A 27,899-nucleotide genomic window follows, 5' to 3' on the forward strand; every position below is an offset into this window, starting at 1 on the left:
TTGTATTTCAACTTATTGTCTTGGATGGAGTCTGCTGCGCTTCTCTCTCTGGTTTTAATTTGTGGCTCCACATTACTCAAGCTATCAGTAGTGTTGGCATGGCTCAGGAGCCTGAGCTGTAAAAGGCTTATTAGAGGGGATGTGGAAAGTTCTTGAAGTCCTGCTCGGTGTAAAAGATGGCAACTGAATGAGTTCCGTTTATTTCCTTATTCTTGAACAGATACAGGACTCTTGAAAATAAAAAAAAGATTAAAAAACATAAAATCTAACTTCTCTCATTTATCAGTGACAATTCATGTTCTATTCTTCTTCAGGAAGTTGAGGTGAGGTCAGCATAAGATGCCATCAGTTAATAATAAAGTCTCTGAGCTTGAAAACCACATTTTCATGCTAAATGCTTTAATTCTTCCCATTTGTCTCTCATCTTGCAGGCTCTCATTCTTTGTTATTGCACGAGTGTGTCATTGGCTTAGTTGAAACCTGTCACAGGACCCTTAAAAGCTGCGAATTTACATCCCCGCTGCTCATAAGTCGTTCTACATCCACTGCCATCTTTACAGCCGCTGTCCTAAAGTACTGTTATATATTATCACCGATGCTGAAAAGAAAGAAGACCAAAAAAAAATAGATCCTTTGCCGCCAGTGGGTCAGGCAGAGAGTGGAATTGATCTAAGTGCTGAGAACCTCTCGCAGTGTTTTCTCACTAATTATCCAGGACCAAATCAACAGTGAAGGCATCAATCACTTTAACAGACATGGTCGCTCTTGAGGTGAAAAGCTATTACGCTTTGCACAATAAAAAACGAGCTCATCTCCGGCTGGATTGTTGTAGATCGTAATGCATCATCTTTATACACAAACACAAAACTAACTCCGCTGCCGGATGACAGCAATAACAAGATCTTGGGCCGTGACTGTGACCATGACTGTGATGAGAGAAGCTTTTTTTGTTATTTCTCTTTTTATGTTTAGCCAAATGTGGGTTTTCACGATAGGAATATAACAGACAGTCACACAAATTTATTTTGAAGGCTTCTCCCCCAAAAAGCTCATCCAAAATGTACGTGGACCTCGAGTTTTCATCAGTCTCCATCAGTTTGATTGGCGGCCGCTCTCCCCACCGAGGCTTCTGAGTGAAGTATCATGACGGGTGACAGAGCTCTGAGGCTTTGTTGTTTACACACAGGCAGGGATGAAAAGAGGTGATATGCTATTGACAGCTGCTGAATATTTAATGGTGCTGCCCTTTGTCTCCTGACATTTTAACCTCTTCATCTTTTGAATTATGTTCTACAAAAAGCATTTGAAGAGTAAATGATCTATATTTAAAAAAAAAAGTAACTGCTTTAATAACAGGCACATAATGGATAAGATAGAAGGTGATGAATTAAACATGCACTCTGTTGTAGGTTGTTTAAGTTTGCTTGGGTTTTAGTTAATCCTTTATTAACTGTAAAAATTGAAATATACATCTTGTTGTTAAACCTCACCAGTTAGGAAACAATCATTTTCATCAATAATTATGTGGTGATTTCTTTTGTGAATCATCTCATCTGTAAAATGTCAATATTTAATGTTTCAATCCCATTTCCCCTATTAAGTCTTATATGAAACTGACTTAATTATTAGTCACATTGTTAACCGACAAACTGTTAACTTGTTATGTATGAAAGAAAAGAAAAAGAGAAAGTATCCACTGCAGAGTAATTTCTCTAAATGTCTGATGATTGGCTTAGAAAAGAATCAATAATGAGTGATCAATATTAAATTAAAATACATTTATAGAAAATATTTAATTTCAAATACCATATTTAAATACCGTAACTCTTTTAAGCAGCAAATATTTTCATTAAAATAAGTATTGGGACAGCAACCAATTATTATTTTCATTAGTGATTAAACTATTAATTAGTTTGATGATTTGGAGTCAGAGGCCAATACAAGAAGGCATTCAATTTGCAATAGTAAAGCGCAGGCCCAATAGTCCCTTTAAAATCAATGTAGCTGCACCAGTTTACACACGTATTGCTATCTATTCCCTAAAGGTCTCATCAAGAGCCATGAATTATTCCCTTGGAAATCAGTGAAAAGGTTGAAAAACTCTATCTTGCAATGTTAAAGAAAGTGAATAAAAAAAATCCTGGATTGCCCTTTTGATCTGGATCCTCAACAAAATGAAACGAGTTCTTTTTCTCCCCACACCACAACCCTTCACTAAGTTTCTCAGAAATCTGTGAGGATCTTTTTGTGTAATCTTGCTTTCAAACAAACAAACATACAAACCAACCAACAAACAAACGGACAGGGGTGAAAACATAACGTCCTTGGTGGAGGTAATAATATGAAACAGTAAATATTTGCATTTGAAAAGTTGGTACCAGAGCATGTTTGCCACTTTCCCTTAAATAATCCTCAAATAATTTGTTGATTATAAACACATTAATATAATTTGGGTTCTTTTGATAGATTCATTGGTTAATCACATACAAGCCCCCATCCCAAACAGTATCCCCCGGTTTTAGTTTTCTCTAAAATGACGTGCAGTTGGAATAAACCTTTAGGCACAGATCTCAGCTGGAAGAAGAACAGCGGTGTGCTGCGTACTTTTGTGATTTCACACAACATATGTTAGGAATGAGAAGATGATGGCAGAATACAAAGGTAACACCACAGCTGACCCGAGTCTTGGCAACACATGGACATGCTACTAAAGTTCAGAGTTTGGAAAGAGTGATTCTGAGAGAGCTATTTCAGTGTGATGCCAGGACCCATGACAATGATTAAGACTTACAGCTGATTCACAGAAAACAAAATACAGTGGCGGTGTGTGACTCAAAACCTGTCAGCAACACTTTCCACTTCTCCTGTTGCGCTAGGGCGAAAAAACGAAGCACTGCTCCAGGAGTTTACTTGGAGGTTTTCACTCCTTAGTCCTAGAGAATCTCATAAAATCTGCCCACTGAACAATGATTTCATCTACAAATGCAATTTAAAGTTATATTCTGCAACAATGAAAGCTAATTTGTCCGTGGGTAAATACGCATGTAATCTCACTTTGTAATTCCCTCCAGCCGTTGGTTTTGGTTTGCAATCCAGCTGCTCAACTCAGAGCAGCAAGAATTCAGAGAGGCCTATTAAAAAAAAGCATGTTCACTGGGTTTGTTTGTTTTTCACCGGAGGAAAAAAAAATGATTCTCCTAATAATTTTCAGATGGCTGAGCAGTTTATGATTGAAGCTTGTAATTTCTGATGTTAAGTGACACCCCATTGCTTTCAAGATGGGGTTTACAGCTTTTTAACAAGCAACACTACCTTCGTGGCAATTAAGAGGACACAATCCCCTGAAGGAGGACAGTCAACCATGGGGGGATTGGTTAACCGAGAGCTGATGCTGTGTCGGATATGTTTTTGTGAAAGACTGTCGGCAGCAGCATGATATGATCAAAAGGGAAGGTGGAGGTGTGGCATCCTTTGTGGAGGACATTTTTTGACGCTTACGCTTCAAGAACAATAAACTGTGAGTCCCGGCTTGTTTCATTTAAAATCAATTTTTCCCCAATTTGACCTTTTTTAAATTCAGGCAAAAAACAAACAAAAGCAAACCTGCACCTACATGTCCAAAAGTGACATCTGATGAAAAGTAGAGTCATTAGAAAGCAGCAGGATACACATTTCTATTAGCAGCATCCATCGAGGACATGCAATTACTTGCAGGGATTTGCACACTTCCCCAATGCCTCCTCTGACCTCCACGCAGTGCGCTTAAGCAGGGCCCCTGAGAATAGCTTGACAACAACATTCACTCACTTTATCGCCGTGGGACTACACAGCATCAGCTGCAGGATACTAATTCATAGCATGGGCCATATCTTGCATAAGACCCTAAAATTCATTTTAAAACCACCACCACAAATTAACTCCAACAGAAAGTAACCAGCAAGCTCTAGGGGCTGTTAGAGGATTCATAAGGGAAAAAGATCCCAGGAGAGAGAGAGAGAGAGAGAGAAAAAATATAAAACGATGGACAAGCCTTTTCAAAAAGTCATTTCCTTGCACTTGGACTTTATAATACAAAGCTAAGCCAAAATCTCTCTTTTTTTTTTTTAAAGATTGAAAGTCACATCTGTATCAAATGCCCTGCAGGTTTAATGGTGGACTGTGTAAGCTGATCCTCTACATTTATGGAGCCTACCAAAAAAGGATTCAAAGCAATCTCCCGGAGCTTGGCAAAAAGGAGAAGTCGACAGGAAAAAAAACTGCTATCGTCTGAATCTCTCTGAGGAGGGAGGGAGGGGGCGGTGAACAGAAACAGAGAAGGGAACTGAGGTAGCTCATTTAACTTTTGTCTGTAAGAAGGTGCGGGTCTACAGGTGCGATGGAGGTGATGAATGTCTCCCTGCTCACAACCAGCTGTATTATTAAAGAGCCCAGCTGTGTGGAAGACAGTTCAAGCGTGGAGGTTGTCATGAACACAGCTCCTGTACCTCAGCATCGTCACCGACATGTTCTACTCTTCAGTCCATAGAGCGGCTTCACACCTGGAGGGGAAACTCCCACCTTTGTCCGGCTGCTACAAATTAAAAGAAGAAGAAAAGCACTGATCTACTTACAGTAGGAAAGACGACAGCACACTGACTGTCTGATTTACAGTAACCAGAGACACTATCTTGTGACTAAGTGCCGCCAGCAAACAATCCATGCTGCTTCCCTGCTTTGCATTCATTTTTCATGACCTAATTTCTGAGGACATTTCAAGGCACTCAATATTTCATAAGAATTATAAGGGAAATGTGTAATATTTACTATCTGGCACTGTGGGTGAGCACTCCATTGCTGCAAATCAGCAATTCCAGCAAGAGTTTCATCATAGCTCTTCTCTGTGACAAATAAAATCATATTTAATGGTTTTGTGATGGTTTCATGTTTATTTTTTAATTTACGAGTTTTTGGTTTGCATGAAAAGCAAATGCCAGATGATTTTAAAAACTGTTTCAGGCACTCAGTGTGCGTTTGTGTCTGTGTTATGTTGGTCACAAAGTGAGAACGGCACTGACGATGGCGTGTGGATGAATGTGTGGAAATCGGAGATGACAAGCAATGACTAGTTACAATAATTCCCCCCAGCGCTCACAACGTCCACATGCAAAGACACAAATACACACTCCAAGGACACATTATATTGCTCATGTGCATCCTTTCCCCCCCGGCTGAACATCATGCGGCCCGGTCCTCACACAACGTGCCCGAGGCCTCCGGGTCAGCCCACCTTCCTCTGACTGAAAATGGCCTTTATCAGAGCTCCCACCTCCTGCCGCATGTGACCATGTGTCGTGGAGCATCACCCGCCAAGCAAGACGGCGCGGCACCCGCAGCGCTCCGTGGGATCACCTCTTGTCCGCTTGGTCAGGGGGCGAACGTGCAGCGTCAAGATGACACTGCCATATGGTCAAACCCTCATTTTCTTCTGACATTCTCCATCACCTCGTCTGGTGCTGTCACTCTGCCTATCTGCTGCTGTCACTATGCGGGATTCATGACATTTTGACACTTTATCAGCATAATTGAGGAAGCTGTCAGGTTGGCCCCTGATTCACCTTTCAATGATACGTGTAACCTGATTGAACCACTGCTTCCACTGCTTCACCCGATACTTACCGTACTCAGGGGGGACACTTTCTAGCTGCCAAGTCACATCAGGAACCAGCCGAGCAAAGAAAAAAATATCACAGTTTATTCCCTACAGCACTCAGGCTGTGCTGACACTTTCAAGACCAAGTCGCTACTTAAAAAACATATTTTAAACATGTTTTTATCTCCACCAAGGAGGTAATGTTTTCATTGCTGTTTGTCTGTCTGTTAAAGGTTCAGTGTGAAGAATCTAGTGACCTCTAGTGGTGAAGTTGCATGTTGCAGCTGAATACCCCTCAGCTCACCCTCCCCTTCCAAACATGAAAGAGAACCTGTGGTAGTCTTCAGTTTGTCAAGTTTGGGCTACTGTAAAAAACATGGTCACCTCTGTAGAGAGGACCTGCTCCCGATGTAAATATAAAGTATTTCAATATACCCATTCTAGGGTAAAGAAAACAAGAATTTGAGAACATTAGATGAAACACACGAGTGAAAACATCACTAGGATTATTTTATATTCAATTTCCGCTAATAGATCCCTTTCACCTAATTCTTACACACTGAACCTTTAACAGGATTACACAAAAACTACGAAACCAATCTTATTGAAACTTTCTTCGATTAAAGGGGCAGATCCAGGAAATTGATTTCACTTTCTCTAACATTGAAACGTAGACTTTTGTTTGACGGTTTGGTGAATTTCTCAAGAAATAATGCAGAGATCATGATGAAAAACATCAGGCGTACGTAAAATCTATGAGTTTGTGGAATTTGGTGGGGCTTGATTGAATTTAAGTGGGCCTTGTTATTCCTATTATCAGTTAATCTGACTTTATTATTTTCTTCACTAATGGATTCAATCTTTTGGTTACAACATAACAGAGTGAAAAATGCCCATTAAGTGACATGGTTGTGTGTTTTATCTGACTAAACCCTGAGTTATTTATTTTACCATCATACACTTTTTATTAGAAACACCATACTAATAAGACCCTTTGTTCTTAAAGCATCCGCAGTTCAACAATCATGTCACTGACATCATATTTTCCCCCATTCCGATGTTTCACCAGAACATTAAGTGGCGCTCCTGACCGGTATCTGCGAGATCTGATGTGTTGCACTGCTGCCACGTGATTGGCTAATTGCATGAATTAGCAGGTGCATAACAGTTATTATTATCTATGTGCTCACTGAGTGTGTATGACAAAGGTAAACATCAACTCATGCACATAGAGTTAGCTTTGTCTCTGCAGTGAAACACAACAGTAAAACACCACATCATGCGAAACCACTTTCACGAGTATGACATGCTGCATATATGCACCATGATTAAGTCATTTTTAAATAGTTAATTTGTACAGTTGTGTTGTTAATGCATGCACAGTCTATCTGTCTCTACTGAATAGAGGGAGGACTGCTCGTGTTTTTGCTCATAATTCTGTACAGTTTATATCTGAAATGAAATTGCAGCCCACTCCTTGTGGAATAACCTCTGGACAGGAATAGTGAGATAATGTGTGTGTCTGTGTGCAAGAGAGAAAGAGAAGGATGATACAAAGCATGCAATGCCGGGTGATTTCACTTATAATGGAAGTTGAGTGGAGATAACAGGAAGTGAGGAAAGCGAGTGTTGTTACTGTAAAAGCAGCTGACCCCGTGGCTTCTGTCGGGAAGGAATGCATGCAGAGCAGACAGACAGAGAGATAAACAGGAGCTCATACAGTAGAGAGGATCACCCTCCAGAGCACACACACACACAAGCTGGCTCTCCCTCCCTCTCTCACTCACCCACTTACTCAGTATCGTTTCATCTCTCTCTCTCTCTCTCCCTCTCTCTCTCTCTCTCTCTCTCTCTCTCTCTCTCTCCCTCTCAGTTGCCGTGCTTAGACGGATGGGGATACACTGCCAAGGAGGACTCTGGTGCAAGAAGAGTGTGTTTCTTTCCCTCTCTTCCGCCTGGCTTCCCTCATGAGCCGCTCATTCCAGCCCCCGGTCCCGAGGATGAGGAGGATCTATTTGTGAGGAAGACGCAGCAAAGGAGGAGAGAACAAGGAGCAACAGGGTGGTGAATTTATCCGATCAGGAGTGAGCGAGAAGATTTTTTTCTTCTTCTCCAGGCTCGAGCAAGGTTTGTGAGGAAAAGCACTTATCTCTAAAACAAACACTGTTGTTATTGGTTCACCCTCTGATCTTTACTTTGTTATGTCTGACAATACATTTCCCATTCAAAGCCTTTCATATGCATGTGCTTTACATCCCTAAGTGTATATTAGGGCTTAAATGGAATGTCCTCGTGGAGCAGTCACGCAGTACGTTGGTCGGTGAAGTTTTACTCAACAGTACTGTGTGATTTCTCCAAGGTACAGTATGGTTCTCAGGTGGAGTCTCTTCCTTGGAGAGGTAGCAGAGAGGGAGCCGCAGGAAAAGGACAGCTCGCTCTCATCGCCGCTCCTCAGCCGTCACTTTACACAGGAGGCAATTAAGCAGGATTGGCAGCCGGCGCTGCCGGTAACTTGGAAACAGGCGTGTGGGAGACGCATGGTGGCACATGATGGGATTTAGGGAGAGAGGAGAAGAGGAGAAAGGAGATTCCCTTTGTTCATTCACACAAAAGCCTGCTCCTCTGTGAGCAATCCTCCTCTCACCGTCGGCTCTGTGTGAAAACGGGCCCTGGGGCAGCAGTTGTGATCTTTTTATGATTTTTGCACGACAGTGAACATTGTTCAAATGTGTGTGTGGAGGTGTGTGTGCAGGGAAAGTGTGTTTGCTGGCTGCATGTGTGTTCATGCGCGCACATGGACAGTACCCTCCAGAGTCTCTCTGGCGTAGTGGAGGTAGGGAGTCTCTGAGGTGAGCCCTCATATTTAATTACAACAAGAAGAAGAAATTATTCACACTCAAAGCCAGCCAGACAAAAACATCAGGAAAAATTAATAAAAACCTCATGGCCCGCTTTTCAAATACTGTGAATCCTGGATGAGCACTTGTGTAATTTATGTGATAAACACGCTCCCGGAGGACTCTGCCTTTGTTCAGGTTTTATTTATTTACAGAATGTGACTGAAAAATCCGCTTTGAAAGCAGTAAAGACCCATTCTGCTCATTGTGTGACACAAAGCCTCCTCGCAGTCATTTTTCATCACGGATAAGATATACGTGCCTAGAGACGCTGAGGTCGGCCTCTGGCTCCCGGCAACAGTGGCCTCTGGCCGCAATGTAAACACAGGTGGAGGCATGGAGGGGCAATTAATCTGAACAGGGTGTTGAGTGATGTGTCGTGAGCCTGAGCCTTAACGTCCATTCATTTCAGTGACGGCGAAGTGGGTTGTGTTTACACAGGAACTCCAAAAGTGAAGGTTTTGCTTTTAAAAAGAACCAGTTCACAGGCAGAGTTGTGCAGCAAGCATCCTCCCTTTGTGTTGAGTCTGGACTTGACATGTGTTTTTGTCACATAATGACAGTCACCTCCATCGGAGTGAACAAACATAAAGGTCAGGAGAGTTGGGTTGTGGCCATCAGTCATCAGCAGAGGGCTGTTTCCTGTGTCACCTTGTGTCAGGCACACACACACACACACACACACACACACACACACACACACACACACACACACACACACACACACACACACACACACACACACACACACACACACAGTGCCTCAGAGGGACAATAATGTTGAGTCTATCAATGCCTCACTGACTTTTCTGACTAGGAGGAGTCATTGACATTGAGAGGTTGTTAATGTCTGCTTGCTGCATACTTAACACACACATACAGTGTGCACACTCACCCCCCCAGGTATATGCAAAAATGCACACATGCATGCACAATAGCAGAATGACACACACAGCAAGTCTATGGCACACACTGACACCAGGGGAGGCGGAGCGGCGAGAGGCGTCGTGACCGGTGGCTTGGCAGAGGCCCTCAAGGTGAAAATTTAGAGCGAGCAGCATTTCACATTCAGAACAGATGATCAAACTGGTGCCGAAACTGCAGAGTAGCTGGCGGCACACGATGCAGACGATCCTTTGGCAGGGGACGAGTTTCGGTGCCTGAATCAGTCAGAGGAGCAGAGCTGAAATTAATACAACAGTGGTTATCAGCATCTCACGGATGTTGGCTCTTATCACGCTCCGCACAACGCCAACGAAATCAAAATAAATAGTAACCGCTACACTGAGTAGCATTTTCTGTTCAACTACCATCACAGCAAACCTAATCCAGCCACATATCTAGATGTGTCAGGGTGCCGAGAGAGGAGGTTATTTAGGAGTGAGACCAAACAGAAAGTGTTTTCAGAGACTATCTTTGGTCATGGTGAGACTGAAGTGTGTCTCTGGTTTATCACACCAACACAACAGAGTTTTCGACAGGAAGTTGAACATTTTGTCAGCCTTTATATTTATAAATTCCTTCAATATATAAATAAATAAACCAAAAAAAGAAAGTTAATTGGGTGCCGTTCTACTAAATCTGTATGAGACATATAATACAAAAAGGAAACAAAAAATGTAAGGGTCTTTATCATAATTAACATAATCTACTATTACTTTTAACTCAGTAATAACTCTTATGTAAACGTTTTCATTTGACTCTCACCCACTTAAATCAACAACATATTCAGAATTTGCATAGAAGAATCAAAAGTGCAAACAAGACATTCAAACACTAAGTGAACATTGCAAACACAAGAAAAGCACACAGGTCAGAGGAGAATAAAAGAATGAGAACAACCGTGGTTTAGTGAGTCACCTCTGCTGTAGAGTCAACTGAAGAAAAGTCATATTGTGATTCATTTGACGGATCTTGTGATATAATACAAGATGTTAGTGGGAGCATATGATTATTATCATTTTTTTTCTCCTGACAAACCAGGGATCAGAAATTAAGAAAAACTTGATATCTGGGGGCACCTGGAGTTTTGCAAAACAACTTCTTTACAGCTAGAAAAAGAAGAGGACTTGAAGAAAAGTCATCAACAGTCCGACCAGATTCTAAAATATGTATGTTGCTTGATTTAAATAATTGGTCGGACTTTATGAGAATTTTTTTTAGCACAGATTAATAAACAAAACACACAAAAAAAGGCAAATGACCTAATAATATACAGTGCAGGGGGAGGCAGAAAACCTAATGGGCTTATTTTAAAGTTTCTACCTAAATATTATTCAACTTTTACAAATAAGAAAATACAAAATTAACACGCAGAAAATAATGGGACTATCTATGAAAGTCAGTAATTGAACAGTAACCTCTATTGCGAGTGTGAATGTTACCTCAAACTTACCTCAGACAGCTTTAGAAAACATTCATAGAACAAAATATGTAATAAATAAAATGAATACAGAATAGACAGCGGGTGTGAAAGGCCCTGGTTGAGCGGCTGCGTGCTCTTTGGATTATTATTCTCTCATTGCATCTGAACACAGAGATTGGTTGCAATTCAAAAACCCACAAAAAAGCCTAAAGTGCAGCACAGAGATACTATACGTCAGTTTGCACATCCACAACAAAGGCTCATATTTTTCTTTCTAAACTCACTTATCCCCTCATCAACTGTAACCGCTTCTCTCCCTCCATTGTACATCAGTGCTGTAGCCGTTAGAGGCAGAGAACCAGCACTTTGTCCCATTACCCCGTCAATGCTAAATAGGAGTGGCACACTTTGTCGCGGTAACTCTATGCATCCTGATCCCTTTGGGCATAACAGTAACACTTCTGCTCTCAACTGCCTCACAAGTCAAAACAAAAACATGGCTGCACTTTTCACTCTCCGCCCGCTTGAAGCTGATAAAACCGCCCATTGACTGTTTTCATGATATCTAAATGTCAATGCTTCGAGGTGCATTTATTTTCACCCTCCTCCTCCTCAACACGTGTACTTTCGTGGCTTTGAGCATCGCTGCTGTGGTTTTGTGGGGTGTTTATAAGTGTCGGGGAAACATTTCCTCCTTTAGCACAGCTCCTGAAATGAGAGGAACACGCTGTTTAAATTCAGGCACAGGTTCACCCAGTGGCTGTTTTGAATATTAATGTATTGTTTGCTCTGTGTATGCGTGTGAATCTCTGGTCAACACTAAGGGAAGAAAAACTACATTGATTCATGCTCTTGCGAGGCTTTAGCTGAAAAAGCTAAATCATGCATGAACGATGTTCACATAGGGAAAAATGTGTTCTTTGGGGGAAATATTTACTGGAGTGGCACTCTCATGCAAATTAGTATCTATGTATTTTTTGTATTCCCACACAGAAATAATGAGCTCCATCTATACACTCCTCCTTCCAATGTATTGAATTTCTTGAACACTTCTTAAAAACCTTAACTGGGGGAGAAGGCCTAGAGTCATTTCTCAAGGGACAAAATGCTCAGAGAATCACTTTAATATTGACATTCACATCTGAATGTGTGACCTCACTCTGTGTCATTTCTCATTATTTGGTGTGCCAGCAATCTGACCTTTGACCTCAGCAGCTGAGTCACATTGCTCTTCTTTGACTTGTGTTTAACCTTCAGTGGACTAATTGCCCTGTATCGTCTCGTAGATCGGTGTTGACTGATCAACACAATAATTGGTTTAAAAGTAGAAATATATACAATATTTTCTCAAAGGGACATAAAACTACTATTATTAATGTTTTTTATGGAAACATCTAGATAAACACTAGAATTTGAAATATAGTTCTGACAGTTTGAACCATAGACTTTATATAACAATTCTTTGAAGACTTCTTTGACTTTTCAGTTTAGTCCATGTCCCATCTGTGGAGGAGGCAGGATTTATGACCTATACTGCAGCCATCCACCAGGTGGCGATCAAGACGATTTGGCTTTACTTTTGGGGAGCATTCATGTCGTCCATCTTTTCATACGGTTTAGGGTTGAATGAAATTTGGCTCCACGATATGACTTTATAATCTCTGATGCACATTTCAATGGGGGTCTAACAGGTTAAGATCACTGCCCACTGGACATGGCAGCTTTCAGCTTGAGGTAACTAAAGGATAAGACAGGGTCCGTGTCTTTATAGAGCAGCTGGTGCTGATTCGTCTTGTAAAAGAGCAACAGAACTGGAACAGGGTATAATCAAAGACACACAGCTCTTGATTTCATCTGTGGTATAAGAAACAAATCCTGCTTATTGAAGGTACCACGTTGGATTCCTGATGCCTCAACAGAGTTTCAAAAAAGCACACAGTACTTTAAGTTCTCTGCTGACCTACCATGACAAAGTTGTAAAAATGACTGTATAATGTATACTTTAAAATTGCTTCAGAGTTAAAAAAAAAAAAGACGGAAAGAGGCAGAATGAGAAAGAACAAGCCGTACACCTATCCAAAGACTGAGACTTTTGCAGACAGACTGTTTATAAAGATGGGCAACAGGACTGCTCCCCAAAAGTGAAGTCAAAGAGTCTTAATCGCCCCCTGTTGGCTGGCTGCATTATAGTTCATAAACCCCACCTCCTCCATGTTCGTGGATGGAACACAGTTTAAACAAAGTAGTCAATTTCTCTCAAAAATGGGTTTGTACTTTTAGGAAGTTCTCATCACACTGAAGTATGTTCAAGTGTTAATGTTTCCAGTAAGATTAGTTTCAATTTGTTATTTGATTCATTAAAAAACTGGGTGAAATGTCATGATTGACAGCCAAGACTGACTCACAATTGGTCGAGCATATGTATCTGTGGGATCTTGATACCGCAGCTTCATCCCTGATCGCTGCTACGTCTTTGGTGCAAGATGGCAACATTCGTATGTGGGTTATTTTGGCTCCATCTTTAAATACAGTCTGTAGTCACAGACTAGACTAACAACAATTTTAACAACAAACGTACTAGGTCACACATTTGTCTGACCTCCCTGACCTGAGATGCAGGGGGAGTGGACGAAGGGTTAAAGCACTGGGTGTTCATCTCTGAGCCTGAGACTTAGCAGAGCCTCTGTCACTTTAGCTAAGCCTTGCTATGTAGACAAAAAGCTTTTATCACCAGATAAAAGCAGCATGTTGAGGTATCTGCTTAAATGCATTGGCAATGTCAATGAGAATTGGCAAGTTAAAGGACCGAAGGAGCAGCTGAGAATGCAACATCTGGACGAGCATTTAAGATGCTCACTTTATTCTTTAAATTCATTTATTTAGGTTATAAGGAACATCTCTGTTCGGTCTGTGTTTAAGTTGTGTGTTGGGTAGTTTTGTCCTGGATGGATAATCAATGAAAAAATCTGTCTGAACAGTGGAGTTGATTCTTCATGTTCAGAAACAGTAAATAAAAAAAGAACCTACTCTCAAAGGTCCTCTTACAAGCTTTCTGAGTTTTCAGCCATACTTCATAGTTTTCATTTTATGAATATCAATGAAATATAAAATCCCACTCAAATTTTTAAGCATAGAATTTCATACGAGACTGTGAGATACAGGTACAAAAAAAAAAATAAGTAAGTGGACTGTGGAGTTAGAGGAGATGTTTTCCTCTGCGTTTGTTTGTTATTCAGTTGGATTACTCTACTGAGTGCTGTTCTAGTCAATCTATTTATCGATTAGAAATTCAGCAGATAAATCAAAATCCTGTGGTTTCAGCTTTTGAACTTTTCTGGACTTTCTCAGTTTCTTATGTGAGTAGATAGAATTTAATTGTGCACTGGACTGTTGATCGATAAAATAACTTAAGAGCACATCACCTTGGACTGGAGGAAATTGGGATGGATATTTGTCAGGTTTCTGATTATTTTTTGACCAAGAAGCATCGAAACAAAAACAAAAAGACCGATAAGGAGGACAATTGTTAGTGGCAGCCTTATTATCTTCTTTTCGTTCTTACCTAATTACAATAAATGGACTTGTTCATGGAGGCAGGAGAAGCATGAATGCAGGTGAAAGTTGTCTGCGTCAATAGGAGATCGAGTTCTTGTCTCCTTAAGTCAGCCACCACTGAGCCAGAGGCTTCACACATTCAGAAATTCACATTATAGGGGTTGTGAACTCATGCTCTGTATGTATGTATGAACATTAGTCTATATTGTAGAAACATATATGTGCTCACTGTGCTGAGAGATAATGTGCTATATAAAGCCTCACTATAATCCATGAGTCATTACGGCCTAAATGACTATAATTTTTTATTCACCATGTAATGTAATGGCTTACTGTAATCCCTCTCTCCAATAATAACTAACCATTTAAATAGACACATTAATCACCTCCACATATTATCAGTGAATAACAGCAGGTAACTCTGCCATTGTTAATTTTGATAATAAAAAAAATTCCACAGTCCAAGGATATCAGCTCAATGGGACCTTTTTTTAGTGGAGACTTCAGAGCATTTAGCACAAAGTTAGAATATTAGAGCTCAGGGTTGAACTTACTGGCATTCAGGGAGAATTTGAGTACATAATAGGAAGTTATTATTCACAGTGAATCTGCCAAAAAAAGCGCAAAACCATGGTGAGTTCACTCTCCGTGGGTCAAAACCAGAACAGCCTCATTAAAGAGGTGCAATCCCACTATGACAGCCAGTCAACCAACGCGTCTCGTAATGATCGCTGTAACGCATGCACAAACAGTTCCTTGCATTTTTTTAAGGGCTTTTCTAACAGGCCATATAAATCGGCTGCCATAACACCATTAGCTTTTGGACGTGGTGCAGTGTGAGATTATTTTCCGCCCCCCATCTGAGGTATTCTTGGCAGTGCGGTGTGAAGCAGTGACCTCTGCTCTCCCTGACCCTCTGAGACCTCTTGAAACCTCCTGAGACCTTTTAGGTGTGTGAGAGCTCTGCAGGTCTCCACGGTGTATCGGCCATGGCTATTTCCGGACTAAGCTGCTTGGGGTTTCGTCTGGAGTGTCAAACCTCTCAGGACAGGAGCGTTCAGGGAGGTTATCTGAAGGTTAACGCATCTCACACACTGATTAAAAGTCACTGTGAATGATGAGCTTCTATTGATATTTTTAGGCAGACATGGACAGCTACTTATCAGGATCAGGGTCATTCAGTATGATCCAGTATGTAATGAGTTATATCCTCAGGATGCATACTGTACGTTTGACTGAATATTGATCATAAGTGGGCAGCATTTTCTCCCGATATCTCCGGGTAAGATTTTCTCTGCGTAAGACATGCAGCTTAGGTTAACTGGAAACTTAATTATTCCCTGTAGGTGTGAATGGTTGTTTGCCCTCTGATATGCTGGCAAACTGTCCAGGATGCACTCTGCCTCTCATCAATATTGACTGGGATTGGCTCCAGCCCTGCTCGCAACCCTCAGTGGGATAAGCAGTATCGATAATCATATGAATTATCATAAGATAAAGTTAAGGTAAAGTTTATATTCTTCTTTTGTTTTAATTTTGATTTCAGATCCGTCATCCTTTGTTTAAGGGGTTTTCTGCAGCAGTTTCCTTTGCTTCCTTTTATAGCTGGCAAAAGTTTATTTAAAAGATAAATTATCCTGTGCATAAAGATTATGATCTAACAGAAGAGCTCAACTAATCGAAATTTGTCATTATTTCTTTAGCAATCTCTTGACAGTATGAAAGAATAGAGTGTACAGACAAACAATATAAAGTCCATCATTCCTTTTGTCCCTCATTATAAAAACCTGTTTTGGGGTCACAAGCAGTTTGAGTTCTTGTTACATGTTTCTTTGCAGTGCAGTTTATACAACAAACTTTAACATACATGCTGCACTTCAGATTGTTCAGATGTTTTATTTCTGTCTTGTTTGTTGTTGTTTTGTAAGCATTACATATCATGAGATCACTGGTGGAGAACACACAACATTATATTTTTGCAACATTATATTTTTGCACCGAGGCAACACTGCACCAAGTGTTGCCTCGGTTTCTGTGCAAACCTAGAATATGAATACAGGCCATGGGGGAGACAACAAAGATTACTAACCTGCTGTGATGTGCGATGTGCTGTGAGATGCAGTTTTGTCATGCATCGCTGTCCGATGTCGTGATTTTCTCTTTCTTTATATTTGAAATTCCCACCAGGCTATTTGTCTTCTGTTAGAAGCTATTTAAATCCAGGGTCAGGCCGATGATGACAGCCAACATTTCCAAGAGAAACCAACTAAGCCCAGAGAGGGGTGTTAAAGCATATCCAAACAAACACTTCCTACTTGTGTCTGGGAGACACTGTCATGTCTGTCTGCATCACAGACACCGTGCAGTCCACGGGATTCGCCTCCTAGACCCTGGAGCTAAAGAAGTCCAGCTATTCTGCATGAGTCCCTGTCCCGCTATACCAAAGTGCAGATGTGTTGACAGATGAGGACCTGTGCAGCCTGCAGGCAGCTCAGGCTTTTAGTGCTTTGGGAGCTGCTGTGGAACAATTCCTGGAAGGATTTCTGTGGCCTTGAAAGTGACTTAGCTTTGACAGCTCCTGTATCTCTTTGACATTAAGCAGTCAAATTCATCAAAAAAACACCCAACCCACTGATCCACTGAGTGGTAGAGACGCTGCTCAGGGACAGCAAGCTCCAAAGACAAGCAGGGCAGCCACTCATTCTTACTTTATATTGGTTATTAATCTGTCAACTATATGTTGGTCCATCAATCAATTATTTAATTTATAAAATGACATACAATTGTAACAATCGTCCATTGCAATTTCCCAAATCCTAAAGTATCATCTTCAATTTTCTTGTTTTCTCTGATCAGCAGTCTAATGTAAAGATAAAGATATTACACATCCAGAACAGATTACTAAGGAAACTTGTACTGAGATTTTTCAAACTTAAATTTCAGTCGCAACCTTCATTTAAAAATGAAGAAGAGGTTCTTAGAAAAATGCAAATTAGCACATCTAAACCTATATGGTTCCCAGATTCCTTTTTTTCATTTGACACCCTAATTTGAAGCAGCTATGAACTGTTTATTTGACTTTTATTTATTTATTTGACAAACTATTTTTTTTTATGTGGCTGCAGAAGCAAAACTACACAACACAAAATGTCAGAAACAATAATAGTCTTTGGCAGATTTTTCGTACACCTTGGAATTCATCTTGTCAGCTATGTGTGGTCCGGCACTCAGGTTGGGAACCAGTGATGTACAATCCAGTGACAACTGGACAAACTAAATGAAAAATACAATCAAACCTGATACAATCAAAAGCTCCATAGTTACTAAATGGACCTTGTGGTGATACTGTTTTATCAAATTGGTAAATCAAATTATAATTTAAAATAATACAGAAATACAGAAAAGGGCAGCAAATCTTTACATTTGCCTAAATCAGCTTGAAAACTTGAACTTGATTAATAGATGGTCAAAATAGTCAAATGGTCAACAATTTATTTAATCAACTGATACTTTAATTGCCGGTCACAATAGAGAAAATAAGCAGAAACAGCTGCTTTTATTACTATTTAACAAATGTTTTATCAATACATTCATATCCTCTAGTATGTTGGAACAGGATCATGTATCATTCGTGAGCTGGATTCATTTATACTGCATCACACGATCTTTGCTCCGTAGATCTGCATTATGTTAGAAATCTCATCTCCCAGCTGACTTGGAGGTCTTGACTGTATAATGAATTTGACTTATTAGACTCCAGTAGCTGTCTCATTAGCTGTCTCTCACTCACTGCATGCATATATTTATTGCCAAGAAGTAATTACTAATGAAAGAATTGCACCATTAAATGTCCATTAGGTCAAGAATAGACCTTCTACCAGCTACGATGCATGATACAAACATCTGGGGTGTGTTAGTGCATTATAATAACCTTTACAGTATATTACAGTATATCCTCAGTGTGATAATGGACAAAAGTTCCCTAAAAATAACCTACAAATGGTTTAAAAACATAGATGTGAAATATATTTAAGCCTGTCCATACATTAGGTAGAAGTATTAAGATAATTATATTTTCTTTGTGAGTAGATCATTTAAATCAAAAACTGAAAGGACTATTCAAAATGATTGCAGACCTCTGACGCTGTGTTAAATCCAAATGTTGGCCATGAGTTTGTTAGTCATTTTTTAATTAGTAAACCCATCCATCCATTTTTCTGCTTGCAAGTACAAGTTGTGTTTAATGATATTAGAAATCATTGTTATACATTGTTGTGAAATAACCAATGAACTAATGCACTTATTAAATAAACCTAAGTGAATCTTCCCTGATGGGTTTCACTGATGTCTCACATACTGGGGAAGTTATGATCATAAAACAGATAATACATTTTCTCCTGTGGAATTAAAAATGTCTTAAATTGAACTTGATGTATCCTGCAGAAACCCTGGTGGCACTGTGCTGTAGTACCAGAGCTACATCGACAGTGCATTAGCATAAATTGATAGTCTGGTTGAATCCATGGGGGGTTCCTCTGACACACACCTCTATAATTTTACAGCCTGCTTTTTGGGATAACAAAATTGATGATGAATTACCGGAGCGAGACAAAGCGAAGGAAGAGGCACAATGGTTTCCATCAACCTGACAGCTCTCAGCAGGTAGAAGCACAAGGAGCCTGCTTCCCATCCAGCTTGATTACAGCCCCTCTCTCATCTTCCGCTCGTGTTAAGTTAACAAACCACTACAGGTCCAAAGCAGAAACAGACCACCCATACAGCGAGGCGTCTGCGCCGCACAATAGCTCAGCTCGTCATGCTGCCATATTTGCCAAACTCTCGACAACAAGCTCTATGGCAACCCCGCTGTGTAATTCTCCCTTGTCTTTATTTAGAACCGTGCTCGCTGCATACACCTCAACACACCGTGAGTGCTAATTACTACACGTTACATCCGTCCCCATCTCTGCTGTGGTGTAAAAAATGTCAGGCGATATCAAGCCACTAGACCAAAACATGTTGCTGCTCCTGCCTCTGGGCTCTCTTCAGGTTATTTGATCTGGAGAATGTATTCAGGGGACTGATTATATAAATGAAGGAGGAAACCCCCGCTCAGTCAAATGTACGTTCGACAAATGAACAAATGCACAAATGAACAGGCAGTCATGTAGAAAGAAATAAAACATCAAAAACAGATATTTAGTTTTGATTTCATTGGCGGTTGTGCGATTGAATCATCTATTTGATTTTTTTTTTTTTTACAACGTTCTGATTTTTACCAATAAGATAATTGATCATTTAAGATTTACTCAAAGATATTTAAAATACCTGCAACTTGCCCATTTGTCTTGATAGACCAGACTCTGGTAAACAACTGTTTTTATAAAACCTTTCAGGGCAACAAATAAATATGTGTAATGATCATGGGATTACATTTCCTTCTTCCAGCCTGTCAGTACTAAACACAGCAAATCCAATTTAAATCAGCATCATGCAGCCCTGCATTAAAGAGAGAGCCCTGGGGTTATAGCTGGCACTGAGGGCCCATAATAACAGTGTACATAGAATAAATCTTTTTCACAAGTGTAAGCTGTGGTCAAACCAAAAGAAATAAATCTAGAGGCAAACAGAAAGCAGATTAGCACGCTCACTGCCAATACAATGTCAAATATCTTGATTTGCTGATTGTTTAGTCGGATCGTTTAGAGTTTAAGAATTTGAATCATATCGGGGGAGAAAATGGGTCTGTGTTTGTTTTGTGGCTCGTTCAACGGATTAATGTGCAGGACAATATGTGTGCCCGTGTTTATCAGTGAGATAAGAAGGAGACTAATGAGCGCTGTTGTTGTTGTTCAGAGTCCGTGGCTTTTGTTTTGCTTGGCAGGGCCGATCATTGCATCTGACTATGATGAAAAAAATACTGATTTATGCAAATATGGCAAATATGGGAAGTTATCTATCTACGTATACAGTGACCAAACAGTCGATTGGTAAAATAAGTTAACGCAACACCAGGGGGCGCCATCATGAAGTCAAAAAACATTAACTTAGTGATTTATTTTCTTAAAGGACAAATGACATGATTCACAAGTTATCAGTATATGTATGAACAAATCTCTGGAAGCCAACTTTCAAAGTGAAAGGACTTAATTGAGTCACAACCCTGGACTCTAAAGATGGATGATGTGTCTCCACTTCCTCCCACTATCCAGAAATAAACCCCAAATATCCTGGATAAGAACGAGATCGAGATGATTTGGAGTTATGAAGAGCCGTCATGTCGTCCATGGTGATATTCAGTCTATGGTCACCACTGTCATAGACTGAATATAGTCCGGCTCGGACTAACATCAGACTGAATTTACCACCTAACTGGGTTTGAATCAAGTTAGACATTGTGCCAAATGAACGGTGATGTTCTCACTTTCTGTTGTACGGATTGAAACTCATTTGAACAATGATGTAATCGTTTAAAGGGGAAAAAAGTGAAAATCATAGTCAGTGACAACCGAGTTGAGATTTGTACCTCTAATGCTGTTGCTGGCTGAAATTACATTGGACTTTAATGTAATCTTTGTCATGTGACATCCACAGCTCTACCTGTGACACATGCCGTAAAACACAATGTGACCAACCTCAGCCATCTCTTATTGCCTCGGGCTGCCACTCTGAACTCAGTGACTATTGTGTGGCACACATTTCAGTCCTCCGAGCCAATGAGGATCATTATATCACAGCTCTGAACCCTCCAACATGCGCGCATGTGCTAATGGAGCACAGTAGGGCTTTTGAGTGAAGCTCTAATGTCATCAAAAGTGAATGAAGCCCAATTTATTATGATGACAGTCAAAGGAAGCATCAGTTAGACTCAGGGCTCATTGCAGCAGAATACTGATCAGTATTTGGATGCAATCCCATCAGCAGGCCCAGATACGAGATGCAGTCATTTTGGTGGTGTGCAATCATGGGAGTCTCATCTCTAAACTTTGCTTCACTCCGCATGCTCACGGACTTATGTGTTTTAGTGTGATTGATATTGCACATTAACATGGATTAAGAGCCATTGAGCGTGGCAGTGAGAGTGTGGTTGTGTGCTGTGAGGAAAAGCCAAACCTAATAACGAGGCACAGAGGGTGCATAAACATCCATCAAGATCTGAATCCCCAAGGGGGGTCTGAGGCATAAAGAAAACACAACCATTAAGGGCTAACTGTACGTTACATGGGGACTTTGGCTGAGTTACAGCTCATATTGTTATCGTTTGAAAAATATAAAGATAGTAATGTTGAACTTTGTGATGGCTTTAAGACTGCTGTGATTAATGGTGCAATAGTTTAAACAAATGCGTAAAAAAATATTTTCTGACATACTTCATGATAACAAAAGTTTTTATTTTATATCACCACCTTTTTGCTGAGTCAGTTGTTTAGACTCCAGGCTGTGTTGGCTCCAGTCAATGCTAAAGTTTTAGAAAAGGGCATCGTGTCATTGGCAGAGCTTCGGTCAAAGAACACACAGCAAATGGCAATGAGTCATCGTGAGCTATTACGACTGACCAATACAAACAGTGGAAGGAAAAAAACGCTATGTGGCTAATTGGATAGCATTTAGTGTTTTCCTTCCTTACATTTAGATATGACACAAATTAAATAAAATGTTGAACAAAATTGGGAGTTTTCTTTGAACATTCGGTTGAACATTGTTGCAAACATTTTGGATAATGTAAGTGCACAAGTCAACAAACTATAAAACAGAAGTTGTTTTTCATTCAGTTAATTCAATTTAATTAAGAATTGTTACATATTATATCTTTTTTTTTAATTGTCAATTTGATCTTTTGGAGGAAGTTGAATCATTTAAATGAACCAACAAATTGGTAAGATTGATTATTCAACGGAATAATATTAATACCCTGATGGTAAGCATTTGCTAAATCAAAATCAATACATCAATATCAGGCTAATTAACAATCGCAACATTGACATATCATTATATACAAGTTGATTGAGGTTATCATAATGCCACTAGAGGAGACTCTTATCATGAAGGCAGTCAGAAAGAGACATTTTGTTGGCCGGTCAGATCTTCACCAATCACACGAATAATCTATTTCACCATCATAGGAGAAATAAAAGATAAAACTCAGACCAAAGGCCCCAAAATAGTTTGTCTAAAAACAAAGTTAAGCTGAAGAGAGTTGAAATGTCGAGTTTGTGCAGACCTGAAAGCCTCTCAGATAAAAGCTATATCAGGCCAAAATAAATGAATAATGATTTTTTTTGGAAAGCCCAATAACATGTCATTGACTTTTAAGTTAATAACTGAACAAAAAGCAGGACTTTGACGAGGATGTCCCAGCCCCTCACTGTGTGTGATCTCCTAAATCTTTCACTGCTCTTTCCATCATCAAAGCTCCGACACATTTGTGTCTCCAGCTGTGTCGTGGATAAAAGTGTGCTGTTCGATTCACAGCGGTTGCTTCAGTAATTGGTCACTTCATGTTTCCTTCCTCTCCTGGGCAACAACACTGAGTAACCTGTTAAACAGTCTCTGTGTTCTCTCACCCCGGGAGTGTGTCAATATTTTAGATATTTCCCCTCATAACCTTTACATTCACACCGAGAGAGTGGGAGCGCCGAGCTGTCATGGTCTTTATGTATATTTTAGTTTGATCTAAGATGTAAACAGAAAGGAAGTAGACCATCCATCTGTGTTGCATGCATGCAGCTGGGCAGTATGTTCTATTTTCAGAGCACACACTGTGTGCTGTACTCTGTGTGTGCACGTCTGAGTATTTACAGTACATGTTCTGCTTGGCAACCGTCAGCCTCATTACACAAACCCTTCACACTTACTTCTTCCCCGCAAACAAGTCAGACACAGTGTTGAAGTGAACCTTGCCCTTTTATAGCCTGCACAGCACAGCACCGGGACTAATGTGACAGTGATGCTACTTCGCGTAGAAATGCTGCGCGATGAAGAAATAATGTACATAAAACCCCTGCAAGAAAACAACAGCTGCAGAGGAAGAGGAGTAGGCTCGTGGGGAGATTTGAGAGTATGGGAATCCCTTGTCATTCTGCTCATGCTGTCATCTGACAGTACTACGCAGCTCTCACCAGAAGTAAAAAGAGTGGGAGAAATAAAAAATAAAATGCCACTCTAACAAGTCTCCTGGGACCTCAGCCGCCTGGCTTTCTAAAGAGGGAACAGCTTGTCTGATATAAAATGCTTTGAGAGACTCGCAACAGAAACAGCCCGCTGTGCACCTCGTACATTTTCTTTCCTTTCCCATAGTGACGGTTTTATCTATTGGATTGGTCATGTGCAAACATCAGCCTGCGCGGTTACATAAGAAACATGGCAACAAGTAGGAACTGGAACAAGCACAATAACACTAACTAACGTCGTCACTGACAAGACAACGGGATTCTCTGAGGTGTTTGCACTACTTCAGTTTCTTCCATTACATTTCTGTTTATCCACCAGACCATAATTAAACAGGCACATTCTTTTCAGTAAAGCTTGACTGCATATTTATAACTGTAGCTAGAAGCTGCAGCTCAAACAGGGTGAAGACTCAGGGGTGTTCGGTTAGTGTGAAGAGACAGTCGAGGTCTTCACAAGTCCTCTAGGCACTTCTAGGAAACAGAAGCTCTTTGTATCATTGTGGGTCTCAGGTCAGAATATGTGTAACACTCCAAAGATGACTTTGCTCAGATCACATGATGATTCTTGATTAACCACTAGACAGAAAATAGGGGTTTTATCTGAGGACCAATGTGTTTTGTGAACTGCTGTGTTTGGGTCTGATGGATCATTCTCTTCATTAAATTTCTCCACAGGTCCAGATCCAATCAAGCCCAAAATCTAAAGCTTGTGGAGAACCCTAATCCACAGACCTGCTTCACTAAAGTTTGTGCAACGTTATGAAATGACAGCTATACTTGGTTTCTGTGTGCATCAGCCAGGCATGCAGTATGTCTGTTTTTCTTGGGCGAGGTTAAGTTCTTATTCTTACTCATGGAATATGTCTCACATTGTTTTCTCGATTGTTGAGTCAATCAGAAAAAGTAAAAATGTCAACGACAAACAGCAGTCTGGACAGCAGTCCAACCCTTTTCAAAAACACTTTACCACTATTAAAAACCAAAACAATTTGAGAACCTACAACCATTACATATTTGTTATTATGAAATATAAAATAATTTGCGGTTTTCAACTTGACTTTGCAAGAGCCACCGCAATCTCGATTGAGTTCTAAATATCAGGCAGGAAAAACACTTCCCATAAGTCCGTCTCACAGATGGATTGTCGGAAACGTCTCTTAGTAATTTAATCAGAGGGAGATGATGCAACATTAAGCTGGACGTCATCCACCGCTCTTTTTCATTCACCCTCTCAACCCTTGTTGCTGCTTTATATATGGTTTCTGCTCTGCTGTGGGCTCCTTCATAATTCAGGACTTGAGTTCTGTAATACTTTGCATGCTGCTCCCACACAGAAGATGTTTACGTTTCTTTGCACATACAGCACACGCCTCTAAAGCCCACGATGGCCTAAGATCACAAGTTGAAAATGACTCATGTCATGCATATGAGTAGTGCAGGTTTAATGGTTTTGAGCAGTGAATGCATTATTCAAAGCTGAAATGTGAAGACAAGATCATTTCTACACTATTAACACTCCCTCCAGCTTTAGCAATGTTCCTCTTTGATACGTGGCTGACACTAATTCAATCCAATGCAAATGCTTCACTGACAAAGTTTGCAATACATTAGCATAAACATCCTCTTAAACTTATGCAGGGACAGCGAGCGTTTATGTATAATTTCCTCTGGTCCTATTTGTATAATAAAGCAGACGTGGACATGAACAGCAGTTCTCTGAGTTTCCCTGACAACCCTTACATCGTCTTAGGAGTACTGTAGTCTCTGCCATTACAGTACTGATAGAATAAATCTGCCAAACAACAGAAACAAGCATGGCAAAGCAAAATGTGCCACCGCGCCATTAATCTCACTTAGCATCAGTGGAGGGGCGGCCGCAGCAGAGGCTCAAACTGAAACCAAACAGTGATACTCAGGTGGAAGAGGGAGAATTCATCATGTCCTACAAGGCGTCGTTTACAAGCCAAGTGCTGCGTCTCAGCAGTTCTGCAATTAAAACTCTCCAAACTGTGCTGAAGGAGCAACCTCTGGGTAATTCATTAAATATCTGGTAAACAGCACTTCCTCAGGACCACCATGCATAGAGTGCACTTATTTAAGTTTTTGCTCCCAAGCATAGATACAAAACAAACATCTACTGGCTATTATGTGTTGTTTAAATCCCACAACAAGTGATTCATAAAATAAATAAGTTTGTCTGTTCTTTGCTTTGTCTGCATTGTGTGGAAGTTCTGAAATGATGCTTCAGTGAGCATGTTGTGTTCTTACAGAGAAATGTAGTCAAAAGGGAAAACTTTGCATTATCAGGGCTGCAACCAACCATAACACTTTACTTTATGGGTCTCTAATATTGTACAATGCTTTCTGGAAATACCTGTGTATTATATTATAATATAAATAATTAAAGGTACATTCAATATTTTTTTCCAAAAAGTATGAAACTATACTCCTGCAACAATTATTATTTTTATCAATTAATTTCTGACTCAATTACTGAACAACTGTTTGACTTATTAAATATATACAAATAGTGAAAAAAAACTTAAACAGGTCTCAAGTTTCCGAAGCCCCAGATAACCTTTTCAAACTGCATGTTTAGTTTTACTAAAAGAGAGAAAGATAGATAGATATTCTACTTATTATCACCAACAAAGAAGAAGCAAAGCAGCAAATTGTAATAATGGACAAACTGGAATCAGATGATTTATGGTATATTTGATTAAAACCAATCAACTGGTGATGAAGGAATTGTTTCATCTCATGGAATTATGATTCCTTATTATTGCCACTATCATTAATTATAACATGCACTTATACGATGTGGGCTGCGCTGATTAATACCTGCCGATCCTTATCGATATGTCCATAAAATGTGTGTATATATATATATATATAAATGATGACGTTCAGTTTGAAATTTACCTCTTCAAACCAACTGTTTGGATTTTTTCTTATCACAATAATCAATGTGTATATATACAGTAAGTGCAAACTTTTATCTTATCAAATACAGAGAAACTTTATTCACTACAAAAATTCGACTTTTAGCCCCAGTGTATTCAGACTGACAATTTTAATTAAAACTAATGCCCAAGCCTTTCTGTTATGTAAACCAAAGGGACATCTTTCAGATGCATCGGGGGGGCCCTCGCTGTCAGACAAGCTGCCCGCACAGTGGGGCGGATCTCCCAGAAACGTCCAGAAGTCCAAATTAGAAAACTTAATCTTCTCTCTATCTGCTTGTCTTGTTCCCATCAGGAGTCCTGACTCCCAGAAACAGCAGCCATGTGAGCGGAGCTGTCAGCGAGCAGAGGATGCCCACATCCAGCTAAAACCCAGCAGCTCCCCCCCGTCCCTCTTGCTCCTGCACCCTCCCTCCTTCCCACATGAGGACAAGAAGATGACTATCACCAGCCGGCAGTCCTTCAATGTCCTGACGGTCATTTTCCTCCTGCTGTCCACTGCAGGTCTGTACGGTTGCTTATCAGTGAATCTGCCTGTCTGGACCCTCAAATGTTGTTTTTCTTGGTTATAGGAGCCTCCGGAAGCTCAGACACGAGTCAGGGTGAGCTCATATTAGACATGCTAGGAGCAGTTTCTACATACTCTCAAAATGTGAGTGTCAGTCTTTTACTGAGTGAGTCACCGGTGAACTAATGAACTAAAAACAGGAAACGACCCCAAAAGACACCGTTTTATGGAAAGAAGGAGATCCATGTTGACATCTGATGGCCAGAAGTTAAGTCAGACACACTTAACATCAAGGGACTTCGAGACATTTACTGCCAGGAAGAAATAGTGAACTTGGCAGGAAAAGCTCTGAACCTGAGGGTGATCTCTAAATGAGGCTGTGCGGCGGAGAACTGTGAAGAGAGCACATCACAACCCGAAAGGTACAAACAGAAAGTCCCAGCTAACTCACACACTGTCTCTGAGATATGGTGTTTATATTATGCAGGAGGGTGAAGATGACAGCTCAAGTTTGAAAAGGACAAAATAAAGTACGAGGAGGAGGATGTAGTGTTGGAGGGAGAAAAGAGCAGTTCCAGCAGCGGATTAAACAGTACATTCATAATAACCAGCAGAGTGAAAGTGACGTTAAAGACAACCACATGAAAGAATAACTTAACACCCTGTCCAAGCTTGAAAGGTCCTCCTTCATTCAAGCCAAGCGAACATTGACCTCTTTTCAAATAACAACTCCTGATGAGAGTTATGTAACTGTGGTTCTGTGAATTCTGGGTGACGGCCAGAGAAGAGATGTAATACCTTGGATTTCTACC

The 27,899-nt window shown here is 40.3% G+C and overlaps 1 protein-coding gene across 2 annotated transcripts in view; it reads left to right on the forward strand.

Annotated features, from left to right (window-relative positions):
* The first annotated feature begins 7,486 nt into the window (after nucleotides 1–7,486).
* The window catches only part of shisal1b (shisa like 1b), a 38,784-nt gene continuing 18,371 nt past the window's right edge, over nucleotides 7,487–27,899 (forward strand). The window contains exons 1-2 of one of the 2 annotated variants that reach the window (XM_035156510.2): nucleotides 7,487–7,756; nucleotides 26,875–27,083. In XM_035156510.2, the coding sequence (XP_035012401.1) occupies nucleotides 27,017–27,083 (67 nt within the window). In that variant the 5' untranslated portion in view covers nucleotides 7,487–7,756; nucleotides 26,875–27,016. The remainder of the gene's footprint in view (nucleotides 7,757–26,874; nucleotides 27,084–27,899) is intronic. The other variant, XM_035156511.2, reaches the window with a different exon arrangement.

The sequence above is a fragment of the Hippoglossus stenolepis genome, chromosome 5 (assembly GCF_022539355.2).
Source record: "Hippoglossus stenolepis isolate QCI-W04-F060 chromosome 5, HSTE1.2, whole genome shotgun sequence".
Taxonomy (NCBI): domain Eukaryota; kingdom Metazoa; phylum Chordata; class Actinopteri; order Pleuronectiformes; family Pleuronectidae; genus Hippoglossus; species Hippoglossus stenolepis.